The sequence below is a fragment of the Alosa sapidissima genome, chromosome 18 (genome assembly GCF_018492685.1).
Source record: "Alosa sapidissima isolate fAloSap1 chromosome 18, fAloSap1.pri, whole genome shotgun sequence".
Lineage (NCBI taxonomy): Eukaryota > Metazoa > Chordata > Actinopteri > Clupeiformes > Clupeidae > Alosa > Alosa sapidissima.
Window position 1 is genome coordinate 28,155,241 of NC_055974.1, and position 18,568 is coordinate 28,173,808.

The following is an 18,568-nucleotide window of genomic DNA, read 5'->3' on the forward strand; positions in this document are numbered from 1 at the left end:
ACACATTTAGTTTGGAGAATTATTGAAGAATCTTCAGAACTTTGTAGTATCATAATACTACTTGCTACATGCACTTGCTTTACATTCCTTGCCTGAAATTTTGCGATGGACACATTTTTTGCTTTAGACCTGTTATGTATTATTCAATGTTTGGTCTGGGCATCTGCTAACAAGCTTTTGGATAGCGTATTGGGGTGTCCCATTTTCACATATCTATATCTGTACTTTAAATAATTCTATGTGAAATGAAGAAAGAAAGAACGAACGAATGTGCCATATGGGACCCTTCCAAGCTGGAGTTCTCAATAAGAGCTGAACTGAACATTCTGTTCCTCACCGTAATGAAAAGTCCAAAGTGTGTGTGTGTGAGTGTGTGTGTGAGTGTGTGTGTGTGTGAGTGTGTGTGTAGGTGTGTGTGAGTGTGTGTGTGTGTGAGTGTGTGTGTGTGTGTGTGAGTGTGTGTGTGTGTGTGTGCCCTGATTTCTACTCTGGCCCGGTGGGCGCACACACATCGAGTGGAAAAACCCCAAGAGCACCCGCGGATGCGCTGATGTGCTGCCAGTGGACATTGCGCAATGGGAACCGATCTCTCGTCCAGTTAAGTCGAGCCCAGCCCTGCTCGCTGGCCTCATTTGCGCACTTACATAAAAGTCGTAATAAGTAGTTAGTGAAAATATACGGAGTTAAGGGTGTGTGTGTGTGTGTGGGGGGGGGGGGGGGTGTTCACTTACGCTGTCAGTGATGGTATGTGTTGGCACTGGTCTGTGGCTATAATGGTCACCATAGGTCAACCCACGGATGAATGTCAGCCAAAAGGGGCTTGCCAGGAGGGGAATCGGTTCCAAAAGTGTCAGGTCCAAAATGAGACGATTAAAATGTATGTTGCATAACTTAGCCAAGGCCTACCTTCAAGATCCGTAAATCATACAGCACAGCGCAGATATCCTAGATAGCAGTTGGCATTATTAGTCATCTCTTATGCGCCTGACTGTGATATTTCAGTTATATTCTGCCCACCGTCTCGGAAGAGCCAGGAGGCTTCTCAAGTTGTCCTTGAAATTACCTTTACGTCTGTCCAGTGAGACCACACTACACTGGGCCCTCTGGCCTGGACACTGCAGCGGACGTCTATTGTGCTAAAATAGCATGAATTTACCGCAAAAAATATATGGATGACTGGATGAGTAACATTGATTAATGAAAGAAAGGACGAATAAATGACTGGATGAATTGAAAAAGTCAAATTAATGAATGAATGCACAAAGGAACGAATGAAGTCACGAATGAAGGAAGAAAGGAAGGAACGAATGAATGTATGAACGAACCAATGTTGTAGTCAAGTCACTATGCCTCGAGTCCGAGTCCAGGTTCGAGTCCCCAGTGTTCAAGTCCGAGTCAAGTCCAAGTCATTAAAAAAAAATTCCAAGTCAAGTCCGAGTCGAGTCGACTACTCACCCGAGTCAAGTCCGAGTCGAGTCACTATTGATCCACGTCGAGTCCAAGTCCAGCACTAAAGTAAGCATAGCCTACATGTCGTTCCATTTTTTCCCCATTGCAGATGAAATCCTTAAAAGCAAAACCGACAATCTTCTGTCTCCATGCAGGGGTGCCATCACTTGTGTGAAAGTAGTATTGCCAAATTTCTTGCCAAACCCAATGTGTTATTTATTATATCGGAAAGAATACCATACCATAGCCTATAGGCCTACTCATAATAAATGAGCAATCCACACCCCCATCACACAGGCCATTAAGTCACATTATGCTGTTACTGACTGCTGACAATTGTACTCTGTAGGCAGTGTTGTAGAAGTTCATACTTCACAAGAGCTAGATGGACGTTGGAGTAGGCCTATTTTGTAAGAGATAGTGTGAATCATAAAAGGGCCTCCCCTGGGCATTTTTTTTTTAATTCTGGCTGTTAAATAGACTACACAATTTTAGCGCAGTTTGGGAGGGACAGAAACAGAGCAGGCCCGTCTTGGTAGCTTCTTTCTGACTCCCGTGACGTGAACACTGGCTACCTGCAACTGCATAGTGTCATCACTTCACTGACACTATGGAGACATATTTCACGCCAACAATGGAGATGAAAACTAGCTTTCGGTTAACGGAGATGCAGATCATCTGCCTAATTAATTTCTTTGCGCAACAGGCCACATTCTACGTTCATTTCAGCGAGATGAGTGAAATAAATGTTTTTTAAGCTCCCATCACCATACAGGCTACTATTTGCTACGATATTCATCTGTTAGAAATAGAACAAGTTGCTATTTCCTTTTTTTTCGTGCAGTGGATTAGGCTATCAAATTGCTCGTTTGAACAGTAACAGTAATCCACTTCATTCGTGGTTTTAAATATAGTTGTTTCTGGCCTACCCACGAGAGGTTCAGTTTGTCAGTTTCACTTGCGCAGACACGTAGGCCTACATTGACACGCTACATGGACACTCTACTAGGCAATTTAATGTTCTTCTATATGTTATGACGCCAAAATTAAGAAGTATGCTATATCTTGATCGGGGGAAACTTTTAGTATAATAGCCTGCTGCAAATTAACAGACAGAAGCAGGGCACGCCCCAAATGATAATTAATGAATGGAACCTCGCTTCTCGCATCAGTCAGGAAAAACACTGTTCACCAAGTCACGATGATCAGCTATCCAGCAGCTGTGTGTGATGTTCAGCCTATGTTGAGTGTAGGTAATGTCATGTCATGTCTTAGGTAATGTCATGTCATTTTGGAGAAGTAGTATTGCCTGGCAATACTACATTGCCATGGCGGCGGGCGGCCATGTCTCCAGGCATTTTGGTGTTAAAATAAACGTTTGCTTTGCATGTGAACATGACATGACTTGCGATGTATGACACAAAGCAGTAGCCTAACATTCCCTTGCACTAAAATTAGCATTACACATAGCCTTATTTAGATATTAAAATAATATAGCAAATTATAGCCTAATGACATACTACAATTATTATGTTTTATTATGATATATTACAATTATGATATATTACAAAAAAAAGTCGACTCCTTGACGAGTCATCGCGAGTGCGAATGCACGAGTCCGAGTCCAAGTTCGAGTCATTCAGTGCTCAAGTACAAGTCAAGTCACGAGTCTCTAAATTTAGCTAATGACTCGGACTCGAGTTCGAGTCTCGGACTCGAGTACTACAACACTGGAACGAACAAAGGAACGAATGAAGGAAGAATAGAAGGAAGAATGAAGGTATGACCGAACGAACAAATTAATGAATGAATGAATTTCCGCTTCTTATGATCCTGCATGTTTATGACCTGATGATGATAATGTCGTAGGCTCATCCTCTCTAAGAAAAGAGATCTGCCTCCCACACCTACTCTCACCTGGGCGACAGCTAACAAGCTTTTTCTAAATTTGGCTCAGCTGCCGTTGGACATTTAAACTCTTCTGAAAAAAAAAAAAAAAAAGCTGATAGATTTAGACTCTGGCAAGTGTGTGCTAAGTCACATCTGCCTGAGGGGGAGAGAGAGAGAGAGAGCAAGGGGAAAAGAGAGAGCGGAAGCAAGTGATAGGGAGGAAGAGAGAGAGAGAGACAGCTCTTTGAATTCTGCCTGTGAACGAAACGTGCAGGAGAGCCCTTTTAGCCACCTCAGCTCCTCTTTTAGGGTGGGGAGCTATTGATTACAGATGACATTACCACACGCATGTCTCTCTACCCCACTCCCACCGCTCTCGTGACTGTATATGTGTGCATGCATGTGTGTGCGTGCATGCATGCATGCATGTGTGTGTGTGTGTGTGTGTGCGCATGCATGCATGTGTGTGTGTGTGTGTGTGTGTGTGCATGCATGTGTGTGTGTGTGTGCATGCATGTGTGTATGTTTGTGTGTGTGTGTGTGTGTGCATGCATGTGTATGAGGGGCCGTCTAGGCCTTAATTCATACTTGGTCTTACACACACTATCATAATCTTGCACATACACCACTATACTCATGCACACTCACTATTATAGTCATTTTACATGTATGTATGAGAGGGTATAGTCGTGTATGTGAGAGAGTATAGTAGTGTATGTGAAGGAGTATAGTAGTGAATGTGAGAGAGTATAGTAGTGTATGTGAGAGAGTAAAGAGTATAGTAGTGTATGTGAGAGTATAGTAGTGTATGTGAGAGAGTATAGTAGTGTATGTGAAAGAGTTTAGTAGTACATGTGAGAGAATATAGTAGTGTATGTGAGAGACTATAGTAGTGTATGTGAGAGAGTATAGTAGTGTATGTGAGAGAGAGTATAGTAGTGTATGCGAGAGAGTATACTAGTGTATGCAAGAGAGTATAGTAGTGTATGCGAGAGAGTTTAGTAGTGTATGCGAGAGAGTATAGTAGTGTATGCGAGAGAGTTTAGTAGTGTATGCGAGAAGGTATAGTAGTGAATGCAAGAGAGTATAGTAGTGAATGTGAGAGAGTATAGTGGTTTCAGGACTCAGTTCACTAAAATATGACTTCGCCAGACAAAAGGAGCTGGTAGCTAGGCAATTACAATAGAATAGGCACCCCTCATGTCTTTGTAGCCTAATTTGCATTCGGTTTGCAGTAGTAGTTTAATATTTAGTCACATAGGACTTGGCTGATTTTTTCCTCCACCACTAGGTCTACACGAACATTGTTGACAGTGTAGGTCCCGCCCCTTCCTTGATTTTAATTGGCTAGCTAGAGAGAAGTGACATTGACAAACCAATCAGGAACTGAGAAATCAAACTCCTTCCGTTTCATGCAAACTCTCTCACATACACCACTATACTCTTTCGCATACACCACTATACTCTCTCACATGTACTACTATACTCTCTTGCATTCACTACTATACCTTCTCGCATACACTATTAAACTCTCTCACATAGACTACCTAAACTCTCTCGCATACACTATTATACTCTCTCGCATACACTACTAAACTCTCTCGCATACACTACTATACTCTCTTGCATACACTAGTATACTCTCTCGCATACACTACTATACTCTCTCTCACATACACTACTATACTCTCTCACATACACTACTATACTCTCTCACATACACTACTATAGTCTCTCACATATACGACTATACTCTCTCACATACACTACTATAGTCTCTCACATACACTACTATATTCTCTCACATGTAGTACTAAACTCTCTCACATACACTACTATACTCTCTCACATACACTACTATACTCTTTACTCTCTCACATACACTACTATACTCTCTCACATTCACTACTATACTCCTTCACATACACTACTATACTCTCTCACATACACGACTATACCCTCTCATACATACATGTAAAATGACTATAATAGTGAGTGTGCATGAGTATAGTGGTGTATGTGCAAGGTTATGATAGTGTGTGTAAGACCAAGTATGAATTAAGGCCTAGACGGCCCCTCATACATGTGTGTGTGTGTGCATGTATGTGTGTATGTTTGTGTGTGTGTGTGTGAGAGAGAGAGACACACAAACCAATAGCCTTATTAATTTAAGCAATAAGCCCCGAGAGGCCGTAGGTTACGCTGATTCTACAACAGCTAAGGGACGTTGTTAGGCACTTCGAGTGGCTTATTGCTTTTCTAAAACTGTTGCTATAAATATCTGGCAAAGTTTCATAAAGTAAAGACAAAGCGGAAATGTAAATGATTTATTCATAGATAATCATTCTTCCGCCAAGACATATATTTCCTCTATCTGAATGGTGGCCAAGCAACGTCGAGATGCAGCTACTTTAACTTTTTGTATCAAGTTATGGTAGTGCAGTAATATAGAACGGAATGCGGTCAAGGTGTATGTTTGTGCTGGATTTTACAACGGTATTAAACGTGATTCAGCCAATCACAATCAAGGACCGGAACTATCAGTTTTAGAAGATCTTATTACTTACTACTTTTTATGAAGTCCAAATGGTTTTCGTTTCTAAGAATATAAATGATGTTTCCTGAGTGTGAGAATGAGATACTGTGGCGCTTTTTGTTTTTAAATCAGATAAACCACCTGTGTGTGTGTGTTGTTTTTATATCAGTCTTTCTGATACACCACCTGTGTGCGTGTGTGTGTGTGTGTTGTTTTTATACCAGTCTTTCTGATACAGCTGTGGTGATGTGGTGTCCTTGGTCTGGGGCTGAGCGGTCAAACATGGCCTTGGGATGGGGGTGGCAGCTAGCTTTATTTGCAGGCCCTTCATTTTCAGCCTTAGTTAGGGACACGTGGTGTGTGTGTGTGTGCGCGCACATGCATGTGAATTTGAGAAGATGTTGTTCTCCCATTCAGTGTGTGTGTGTGAGAGAGAGAGAGAGAGAGAGAGAGAGAGGGAGAGAGAGAGAACAGGAATCCACTCAGGAATCAGTGATCCCCTCATCATGGCCCTCCTCCGTAAACAGAGAAAGCTCTTTGTCACCAAGACCAGCTCCATCCAGCTACGTGTGAAGTGATTAGTCAAACCCGTCCATCTTCCAAGTCTCCGGTCGCACACACACACACACATACACACCCACGCACAAGCACGCACGCACGCACGCACCCACACTCACACACACAGACACACACACACACACACACAGACACTTACACACACACACACATATACACACACACATACACGCACACAGACACACACACACACACACACGCACACATACACACACACGCACACAGACACACACACACAGACACTTACACACACACACACACTCCTTAGGGCCACAGGTCCTCCTGTCGACAGGCCTCTATCAGCCAGGCTGTTTTGTGTAAGGGAGAAGAGCAGGAGCATCAGCTCTGGATAAAGAGCAGCCACATATAACTCGTCCCGTCCTCGTCCTTATGGACAATCTGTTCTTGACGAGGCGAGGCGGTGTGTGTGTGTCTGTGTCTGTGTCTGTGTGTGCGTCAGCACGGCTGTGTGTTCGCCACAAAGCAATTTAGTCTTCATGGGTCACCCACGCCAGTAGCACCGGACTGCTATCCACTCCACCGCTCGTCCTGCCGCAGGGGAATATAGGCCAGACGATTAGGAGGGAGATGTCCAGAGCTGGGAACACTCGTGTGTGAAATGCCAGATCAGAGCTTCAGGTCCGTGTCCCGCTCTCTCTAGAGTCTCTGAAGTGCTGTGTGTGTGTGTGTGTGTGTGTGTGTGAGAGAGAGAGAGAGTTTGTTTGTGTGCTTCTGCAGTAATGGGCACTTAGTTACCCAGATAAGTGATTTTTGGGGAAAATTGGATGGAGTCACGTGAATACCCCAAATCACCAACTGTGTCAAGAACATACTGCATACACTAATATCTTGACCGCACTATGTAAAGTTTTGTCTTTCATGTCAGGTCAGTTATGTCCGGTCAGTTATGTAAAGTTACTTGGATGATGTCCAGCACAGGCATCTGTTGGTCACGCTTAGTATAAGAACTGCACTGACATATATAAGTATAATTATGACCGCCGCGCAGCGAAGCGTCATAATTATACTTATATATGTCCAAATTTCCGTCAAGGATTCCCGGGACACTGTAAGACCGGGGTACACGAAACTTGGAATGGAGCATGGAACCATCGTTTTTCGTTTTAATCTGTAGCCCCCCTGCTGGACTGCACCCCCCGAAAGGAGGGTAGGGCAGACACAGTTTTCTGTGAATATCTCGAGAACCGTAGGGTTTGGGAGGACATTTTTTTTTGTATGTTGATCTCAAAGGGCCATGTCAACCCATTCCATAACCACTCATTTCATGTATAGCGCCACCTAGTTAAACACAAAAAAGTAAAAATGAGGTGTTGTAATCGCAGGTATCTGTGACCTAACATAGTCAAAACTGCACGAAATTGGAAGTGTAGGATCATTATGACACCCTCTGAATGCACGCCAAGTTTGGTGGAATTCCGTTCATGGGGGGCCACACAATAAATTAATTTATGTTACTATACACCAACTGGCCTGTAGGTGGCCGGAGACAGTTTTCTGTGAATATCTCGAGAGCCGTAGGGCCTAGGAGGTCCACCTTTTTTTTGTATGTTGGTCTTAAGGGGGCATGTCAACCTATCCCATTACCACTTATTTCATGTATAGCGCCACCTAGTTAAAAATTAAAAAGCAAAACATTAGGTGTTTTCATCACAATATCTCTGGCTGACATGGTCAAAACTGCACGAAATTGAAATTGTAGGATCATTATGACACCCTCCGAATGCATGCCAAGTTCCGTGGACTTTCGTTCATGGGGGGCCTTACAATAAAATAATTTATGTGTACATTTAGTGACCGTACACCAACAAGGATTCCCGGGACACTGAAAGACCGGGGTACACGAAACTTGGTGGGCATGTAACCCCACATGGATAGCATGGAACCATCATTTTTCGTTTTGATCTGTAGCCCCCCCGCTGGACTGGACCCCCCGAAAGGAGGGTAGGGCAGACACAGTTTTCTGTGAATATCTTGAGAACCGTAGGGCCTAGGATGACCAATTTTTTGCGTATGTTTGCCTCCAGGGATCATGTAAACCCATTCCATATGCATATGCATAAACAGATACACACGCACACACATACATTTACAGTAGGCCCCAAGGCCTGCCGCTTGAGTCTGACCATCCAAAATGATCACTTGTGTCCTGATTTCCTCTACGCTCAGACAGGCACCGTGCAGATTTGGGATGTAACTGATGTCAGGTCAGTTGTGTAACAGAGGTATTATGTCCTGTGCTGGGAACGGCATTGGGTATGTCCCCTGAGTCTGACCCAAAATTACATTACATTACATTTGGCTGACGCATTTTTAGCCAAAGCGACTTACATAATAATAATAATAATAATAAATAATAAGTATACTCTTTTGATCCCGTGAGGGAAATTTGGTCTCTGCATTTATCCCAATCCGTGAATTAGTGAAACACACTCAGCACACAGTGAACACACACTAATCCCGGCACAGTGAGCTGCCTGCAACAACAGCGATCACGATTACATTACATTACATTTGGCTGACGCATTTTTAGCCAAAGCGACTTACATATGTCAACTATATTACAAGGGATTACATTGTCCCCGGAGCAACTTGGGGTTAAGTGCCTTGCTCAAGGGCACAACGGTGGAAGCCGGGAATTGAACCAACAACTTTCACTGCACGCTAGCCCAGTTCCTTAACCGCTACACTACCACCGCCAAAATGTTCACCTGTGCGCAGGTGTAGTGTCCACAGGTGCAGGTGTGGTGCTATCCAGGCGGTCCTGTGTGAAGTGTTGGATGTCATTTATGCTCAAAACGGATGTTTAGCGATCTTGTCCATCAAACAAACTGTGTCCAGTTCAGACCGATTTAGAACTGGTCTTGTGTTAGCCAGGCTAATGTTCTGCAGTTGTGCTCGTTCTTACACAAATAATTTGGCTGACGTTTTTATCCAAAAACAACTTACATCTGTCAATTCTTACAAGGGCCAATGTCCCCAGAGCAACTCAAGGTTAAATGCCTTGTTCAAGGGCACACCAGTGGCAGCCAGGAATTGAATCTTCAACTTTTTGGCTACCGCTTGCTAGCCCAGCTCCTTAGCCACTATGCTACCACAGGCTACCGCTTGCTAGCCCAGCTCTTTAGCCCAGGGCTCTACAGTGCGCCCATTTCACTCGCACATGCGAGTAAAAATGATGCCGTGCGAGTGCAAAAAAATATTTAGGCGCACTGGTGCGAATGACTTCTAACCATGTCAATGTTTGTCTACAAAATACACCGCAACATCGAGAAACATTACTGGTGCAAACCATAGAATCACGTCGCGAATGCAGCATAAAAACTACACCTCCCATCAACGTTAGCAGTTTCGCGTTGTGACTCGCTAGTAGTCGCTTCTATCAAATCCAAGAGCGCGCAGAAAAAGCGGAAAGTTAGACTAGCCAGCCAAGATGCAAAGATTGAAGAAATTAGTTCTTCTATCCACCGAATTCATTGGATATAGGAGGAACAGGATGAGATTCTGAGAATGCAGTAAGAGAAGGAAAGGTAACCTAACATGCCTTTTAGCCCAGTTGACGTATTGGCTGCAATATGCAAAATATAGCTGTAGCAAACCGGCACAAAAGTAGCCTCCCGTAATACTCCCATTTTATTCAAAGGTAGAACGCTACAGACAACTCCAGGCTTCCACGCATGCTTGTTTGTTTACACCGAATACAAGCTGAAGTGCAAAACGAAAGTAGGCCTAACGTTTGCCTACTGCCCCCATCAATGCGGATATTTCAAATAAAAACTAAAAGTATAAAACATATATCCTTGATTAGCCTATGTTGGTTTTTGTGGAAGAGAAAATGGACTGTTTTAGTAGTAGTATTAGGCAGTATGCAGTCAGATAGGTCACCATGGGCATATTTGGATTAGCTACAGATGGATTCACAAATAAATAAATTAGCCTACATTTGGCAGGATACTTGATATACAGGCTAAATGCAAATATGGCAATGTATTATATTATTTTACATTAACATATAATAGAACAGACTGAAAATAAAGTAGGCACTGATCTTTAAAATCCTGTTTCCTGTAGCCTAAATGTTGTCAGTCATTCTTAATATTCGCAATTGGTGCACTGGCATGTTTAACTGTTAGCTACAGTATAATGTTAGATTATGTGTAAGTTAAGTACAGAACCGACTGTGCGCCCAAATTTTTGTCTGTGCGCCTACATTTTTTAACTTGGGCGCACAAGTGCTCCTGGAAAAAAAATGTTAGTGTAGAGCCCTGCTTTAGCCCCTATGCTACCACAGGCTACCGCTTGCTAGCCCAGCTCCTTAGCCACCATGCTAGTTAGAATGTCATTAATATTCAAAGTACAAGTAAAATATACTGAATTAAGCAGCATTTCTGTGTGTGTCCCGTGTTGTGCCACAATGTTCCCGGTGTGTGTGTGTGTGTGTGTGTGTGTGTGTCCACACTGTGCTATGCCACCCATGCCACCCTTGCCATTTGCCAGGTCCAGGCTGCATGCCGCATGCCGTTCCTCCTGCACGCCCACTGGCCTCGCACTCACCCCAACCCCACGCCCACAGTCATCTCCGCACGCTGGCACAGACCATTAGAGCCATCGGAGATACTCAATATAGCCAATCATGGGGCTTGGCTTTGGGGGTTTGACCAATCAGTACAGAGGGTGTGCAACAATAGGGTCATCAGACTTATGGGATTGAAAACTGGACATATTCCTATCAACAGGTGGAATCAGTGTCCACTGTCCTGGAGACATTCCTGATGGGTGTGTGTGTATGTGTGTTTGTGTGTGTGTGTGTGTGTGTGTGTGTGCACTTGTTCCACAAGTGGAATCCTGACCTGCCAAAAAGTGGAGTTAATCACTCATGTCATTCCTAATGGCCACATGGTGGTCTCACCTGAGTTGTCCCGAAAGGGTTCATTTCCTCTCCTCTCTGCCAGTTACACAGGCAAGATGCCATTCCCATGGGTCCACTGTTCTGGAGCCATTCCTGAGATGTGTGTGTGTGTGTGTGTGTGTGTGTGTCCATTGTCCTAGAGCCACTCCTGAGGTGTGTGTGTGTGTGTCCATTGTCCTAGTGCTACTCCTGAGAAGTCTGTGTGTGTCTGTGTCCACTGTCCTAGAGCCACTCTGGAAGTGTGTGTGTGTGTGTGTGTGTGTGTGTGTGTCTGTGTCCATTGTCCTAGAGCCACTCCTGAGGTGTGTGTGTGTGTGTGTGTCCATTGTCCTAGAACTACTCCTGAGAGGTGTGTGTGTGTCTGTGTATGTGTGTCTGTGTCCACTGTCCTAGAGCCACTCTGGAGTGTATGCATGTGTGTGTCTGTGTCCATTGTCCTAGAGCCACTCCTGAGGTGTGTGTGTGTGTCCATTGTCCTAGAGTTACTCCTGAGAGGTGTGTGTGTGTGTCTGTGTCCACTGTCCTAGAGCCACTCTGGAAGTGTGTGTTTGTGTGTGTGTGTGTCCATTGTCCTAGAGCTACTCCTGAGGTGTGTGTGTGTGTGTGTGAACACTGTCCTATAGCTACTCCTGATGTGTGGGTTCAATGTTTTGACACACACACACACACACACACACACACCACACTTATAGGACATCTCTGGATTGTTATTTTAATCATTCCCTCCAAACACACACACATATATACAAGCATGCACACACGTACACACATAAGTACACACACACACACACACACACACACGCACTTCCAGAATGTGTTTTTGATGTAATGAAGCCTCCAGGTGACGCTGAACAGGACGGAACACTGAGACTGTTAGCCGGAAGGTGTGTATGTACCCAGGCTCGGTCACAGTGTGCTCAGCGAATCGTTACCAGACCCAGATGCGAACACACACACACACACACACACACACACATGTACACGCGCACTCACCCACCCACACACACACACACACATGCATGCATACACAGACACACCACACACACACACAAACACACACATGGTCTGGCAGTCTGTCCCCTGCGAAGAGTTATTATTGGTATTTGATCACACAGTCTTGACCAACGCCCCAACAATGTGTAATCTGATGTCTTGTAATAATGGCAAGAGGTCCTATTCATTGTTTTTGTTGATGTTGTTCAGTGTGTGGACATAGTGATCCCATTCCAGAGTTTGACCGTGTTTGGAAGATATGAATAGAAATATATTGTGTAGCTATAAGGTGCAAATGTATCATGGGCTTTGCTTTTTCCCTATCACATAAATTACTCATACAGAGACATGAAGCTATACAGGGGCTTCATAAACACGTTACACCTGAGCATATGTGTATAGCTCTATTAATTAGGGCTGTCAATCGATTAAAAAAAAAAATCGAATTAATTACATACTCTGTGATGAATTAATCTAAATTAATTGCATATATAATTTTTGCTGTGAAGGTATTTTAAATATTTAAATTCAAATGAATCATGGAATAATCAGCATTAGTGACATTAAAGTTAAAAAACTCTTTTATTATTATTTTCACTGTTCAAATAATTGCGTTAATAATCTATGATATGACCTAATATGCTGAGGAAATAAATTCAAATGTGCTTCGGGAAGAAGTTTTTTTTCCCCACATACAAGGCATTTCAGGCCACAGATATAACCTAGGGGACACAATGAAAATTAATTAACACTCCCCTCAATGTCATCACTTATTTCTTTGCATTGATGTGCGACTATAGAGTTGATGAACTCCGGTGATATGCAAATCCTTGCTGCAGACATTGCAGAGGACTTTATTTTCAACACTTTATTTTTTATCAACACCATCAGGCTGTTTTTTAAAAGTAAATGCTCCAATCAATGATCCAGGCAGCACGTTTTCTTCTCTCTCCTTCATTTTACAGTCTAATTTTTACTGACTAGAACGGCTCGGGGTCAAAGGTCAGACGGAATCGATTAATCTGCACTAATTTTTTTAATCAGTTATTTTTTCTCAAATTAATTAATCAAAATTAATCAGTTATTTTGACAGCCCTACTATTAATACATATTTATATAAGCTATTTACTGAATTTGTGTATTACTCTCTTAATATATATTTATATATGCTATTTACTGAAATGTAATAAATGCTGTTTACTGGTTGAAAATTACTGAAAAGAACTGAATGTCCATAGGCCACAGCATAAAAACTAGGCCTCAGAATACACACACTAGGCCACAGCATACACACACTAGGCCTCAGAGTACACACACTAGGCCACAGAATACACACTAGGCCACAGCATACACACACAAGGCCTCAGAGTACACACTAGGCCACAACATACACACACTAGGCCACAGCATACACACACTAGGCCTCAGAGTACACACTAGGCCTCAGCATACAGACACTAGGCCTCAGCATACACACACTAGGTCTCAGCATACACACACTAGGTCTCAGCATACTAGGCCTCATTCCCTGTGAGGTTATATAATATAATAGTGTTGACATGTACTCAGAGGTCCCAAAAGATTCCACTCTCACAGATTAATACACTGGGGAATGCAGTTGCTGCCATCTTGTGGCCAGAAGTGGACATTGTAAATGTTCATTTTCAGCCTGTGTGGAACCTATTATTAGCAAAACAAAAAGCATATGTTCTATGCGGGCTATACATAACTACGTAAAGTTTATTACATGAAGAAATTTGAAATTTCTGGCAAATATACATGTAATGCCCCTGGAACTTGATCAATGTGATTTCTGAGGTGCTTTTGTCCTTTGAAAAAGAATAAAAAAAAGTTTTTTGGGGGCATATTATTAAAATGAGTTTAATCAGAAGGAGTGACTCTCACCTTGTTGCTTAACCACTAAGTCTCTGCATAACTAGCTAAGTACTGTACCTTTCCATAGATTAGTCTATGAGGCATCCATCCTGCATGACATAGGCCTAACTGTCAGTCTAGTCTAGTTATGTGTACAAACAGTAGCAGGCTAAGCCTTATTTTACCTATTATAGGCCAAAATCATTTGCCCTGTTGAATTTCACCTTGGCTAGTTCACAGTGTGTTGGAAACCAAGGATGAAAAAGGGATCAAGCCCCCAAAAACAATTCACCAAAAGATGAGTCTTGTTCTCCTGAAACCCACACATTCACACCTGTTAAGGGCGTGTATCGTCCGTTACATTGTGCCACAGCAGACAAGTTTTCACCTGAACATTGGGAGCAAAACATGGGCATAGGCAAATACAAATTTGAATAGAGCACATTTGAAATGGTGCTGCGAAATATGTCGATTTTATTATAGTAGAGAATTTAATCATAATTGATATAAGGCTTATTAGGATACATGTTGCATCTATTAATACAGGAACACTAAATAATAATATTATAATAATAGGCCTATAATGCTCAACCCATGGCCTAAACTTTAACTCAAACTACAACTTCAATGTATTGTTTCATATGTCACAGTAGGCACGTGTGTGTGAAACTATAAAGCATTTCCATGAATGTTATGTTACTAAACAAGTTTCAAATAGTCAGAGATACAATAAAGGGCTTACATGCAAACCAAGTAGGCCTACCTAGAGCCAAACTACGAAACTAAGTGCGAAAACATATTGTAGGCCCGCCCATTCGCCCAAAGACGCTTTTGATTGGCTGGAATTTACAACAGACAGACATTGTCGGGAAATCATTGGTCCCTTTTAGGCAAGCAATTCCCCGGATGTCCAGCCCTTCCTAAATATAATGAACACAGAAGGCGGGATAACTAGTTCAAATCAGGCGAAACCAGGTTGGAATACCGTCTCGTAGGATTTTATTTTGTCGGTAAAGAAGAAAAAATGGTAAGCATGGCATTTCATTTCTGTTTTAACATAATTACAATTGAGCTCATGTTTGTTTCTGGAGTGTAAAATATTGATGCCGGTTTACCTGGTAATATACATTTTAAATCGCGAGTTTACGGGGGTCTACTGCCCCCAATGTTATCAGATAGCGCGCTAATGTTACATTAGCATTTTGCTGAATGTTGAACATATGTCAAAGCAGCGACGATAATAGCTTAACATCTACAGTCGTACCACTTATCTTTCCCTTCACTTTTTTCAAGGCTGGCGGAAAAGCTGGAAAGGACTCCGGGAAAGCGAGGACAAAGGCCGTTTCGCGCTCACAGAGAGCCGGGTTGCAGGTCAGTTTTGTATCAAGCTAAAAGCGCGCCTACGGTGCCACCTAGCCTGTGTGGTAGCTAACACAGCTAGCAGTCAAAATGATTCACCTGTGCGGATAATTAGCTACCTGTTTGCTTCGGTAATATTCATGCACATCTACCTGATGGTATACAAGGCACTACTTATACGCACGCTGTAGACTTTTCCTAGATAAGGTTCGTAAATGTTAAGGCACCGAGAAGCGTCTCAATCATTTTTGGCGGTTTGTTGCATGTTTTTCTGCAGTTCCCAGTCGGTCGTATTCACAGACACCTGAAATCCAGGACCACAAGCCATGGACGCGTCGGAGCGACCGCAGCGGTCTACAGTGCCGCCATCCTGGAGTACCTGACTGCTGAGGTAACGTTAACCCTTAACAATCAACTGTTACGATTCCCCCTTCTCTCTACTGGTTGAGGTTAACTTGTATGATAAACAACGTTAATGTTATTGTTCCGCGTTGTATCACGTTGGCTCTAACGTAGCCCTTGTTCCTGTGCGCAGGTGCTGGAGTTGGCAGGGAACGCATCCAAGGATCTCAAAGTGAAGCGCATCACCCCTCGCCACTTGCAGCTGGCTATCAGAGGAGACGAGGAGTTGGACTCGCTTATCAAAGCGACCATCGCCGGTGGTGGTATGTACTGTCTCTGCTGGCGTTTGTTATGTTTATGTGCCTCTTGCCTATATTGTTCCAAGTTTTGTTTTAGCCAGCAGTTATTGATCAAGATTATGAATAGTATTACTTATAAGTGAGTTGAGCCGTTTTTTTTTTTTTTTTTTTTTTTTTTTTAAATGCCATTTTTTTAGCGCCATGAGACATGTAATGTTTTGCCGCTCTATACGTACAATTAAATTGAAATGTGTCTCATTACTTTCTGCAGGTGTTATTCCACACATCCACAAGTCCCTGATTGGAAAGAAGGGCCAGCAGAAGACTGTATAAGTGCAGTATGTGGAGGAGACCCGTGTTGACTTCCCACTCAGGACCTTGAGCTGAACGTGGTCTCTCCCCCCCCTTTGTTTTGCTGTCTGAATGTTCCTGTAGACCCCCTGGACATATTTTCTCCCATTTTATTGTTTTAACTATACCCGAGCTTTGCATCTACTCATTTCTGGGGTGTTTTTAAAAACGTGGCTTCAGAGAAGCTGGTTTTCTTTTTTCGTTTTTAAATTTGTATTTTGTTTTTTGGTACTGTAGTGAAATGGTGCTCCTGTTTAACTTGTGTTGTGTAAATTTGGCACATGACTTTATCCATTTTGATTATGGGTTTTTATGCAAATAAAGCTCAGAATTACACTGCCGCAATGGGCCTCTTGTCTGCCTGTCTTTGTGACTACATGCCGTTGACTGTGTTGGAGGATTAAGGAGGTGGGGCTGATGATGACTAGGGCAGGTAGATGTGGGAGGTGATTTGAGATGACTGGCTATTTCTACTCTACATGTTGTCCATCTCTGGTGGTGATTTGCATGGGTCATTCTACAGAAAAGGTGTAATTTGGGTGATCCTGAAAGTTTTATTTATTCAAACATACCCAAAACTTGTTTTGATAGCATTAATTGACTTGTAAAATTGATGAATCCACAGAAAGTAGAGCTTTATTTTTATTTTTTTCCATTATCATTTTTTGTATTTTCTAATTCAAAAAGTAACACCAATGACAATTTGGAGACTTTTTTTTTTTACAAAAAATGGCTGCCATATGACAGACCTGTTAATGTTGGAGGATTAAGGAGGTGCGGCTGATGAGGTGATCTAAGATGACTGACTATTTCTACTCTACGTGTTTTGCATTATAGTTTTAAATGGAGGTACTTTTTTTAATGATTAAGGGCTGTTCAGGCTAAGAATGATAATGGCTGAAAGGTACTGCATTAGCTAAAGTGAGTAACTGTCCAGACACAAACAATAGCGACGTGAATGTGCTCATTCTTGGTGTGAACGACCTGTAAATGTTTACTGAAGTGATCCTGTTTGCATAGTAACGCTTGTCTTCTAGAACAGGGGAGGGCCATTGTTTTGGCTGAAAGGCCACATTGGGTTGTAGATATGGACGGACCAGTGGGGTGGCTTGGGCAAATAGTGGTTGGGGGTTAACTAACTGACGATCTCGTGTGCATATTGTCAGGAAATATATTTTGATGAGCCTGTGAATTGGATGCTAATCTGAAACCAGTAGCCCCACTTTCTTGAGAGGTTATGTTAGCATGCTGGGTGAAGAAGGGGAGTGGGGATAATATTCCATGAATGACACTTTTTTGATATATGAATGGCCACTGGGCCGTTTGCCCACCTGTGTTCTAGAGTGTTTCTCAAACATTTTCAGACCAAGGAACACTACTTCAACAGTATATTACACAATAGGCCTACTCAATGAACCCCCTGGCTAATTGTCTTTGCACCTTGCTTATTGTGTCGCATATGATTTAAACTGCCATAGCTTGCATAGGCAATGTTGAAGAACTGTTTGGATTTACATACAAGTTGGTTCAATATTGCAAACAACTCATTATATTTTACCACGTCTGCTCGCGGACCACTTGCGATAGCTTGCTCATTATTGTCACTGTCATACTGTAGGACCAGCACTCTCTCCCTCAATTGTTGTAAGAACCACTATCCAACATCCAAACACATAGGCATAGGCCTATACTCTGCATGCTGCATGAATTTAATAGGCTTTCCTACTAACACAAGGGAAAGCTTATTTTTTAGTCAAAATTGAGATATACTTCCCTCCCAGGCAAGGGTCCTATAGTCATCCTGGCAATACTGCAGTTCTTTGTAGCTTAAATAGCCTACTAAAGCCTTCATATAGACTTTTGGTGATAATTTCCAAATGTAGCCTATAATCTACACAGAGTCTGTAGATTATTATAGGCTACATTTGAAAATGCAGCAAACTTATTTAAGTTTGCCATTAAACCATTGAT

At 42.5% G+C, this 18,568-nt stretch overlaps 1 protein-coding gene across 1 annotated transcript; it reads left to right on the forward strand.

Moving 5' to 3' along the window:
• The first annotated feature begins 15,159 nt into the window (after positions 1-15,159).
• Positions 15,160-16,947, forward strand: LOC121690098 (histone H2A.Z). The gene is made up of 5 exons (XM_042070452.1): positions 15,160-15,273; positions 15,540-15,617; positions 15,883-15,996; positions 16,141-16,270; positions 16,518-16,947. Exons 1-5 carry the CDS (start codon positions 15,271-15,273, stop codon positions 16,577-16,579), a joined length of 387 nt encoding a protein of 128 aa, XP_041926386.1. The 5' UTR covers positions 15,160-15,270; the 3' UTR covers positions 16,580-16,947.
• The last annotated feature ends 1,621 nt before the right edge of the window (positions 16,948-18,568 follow it).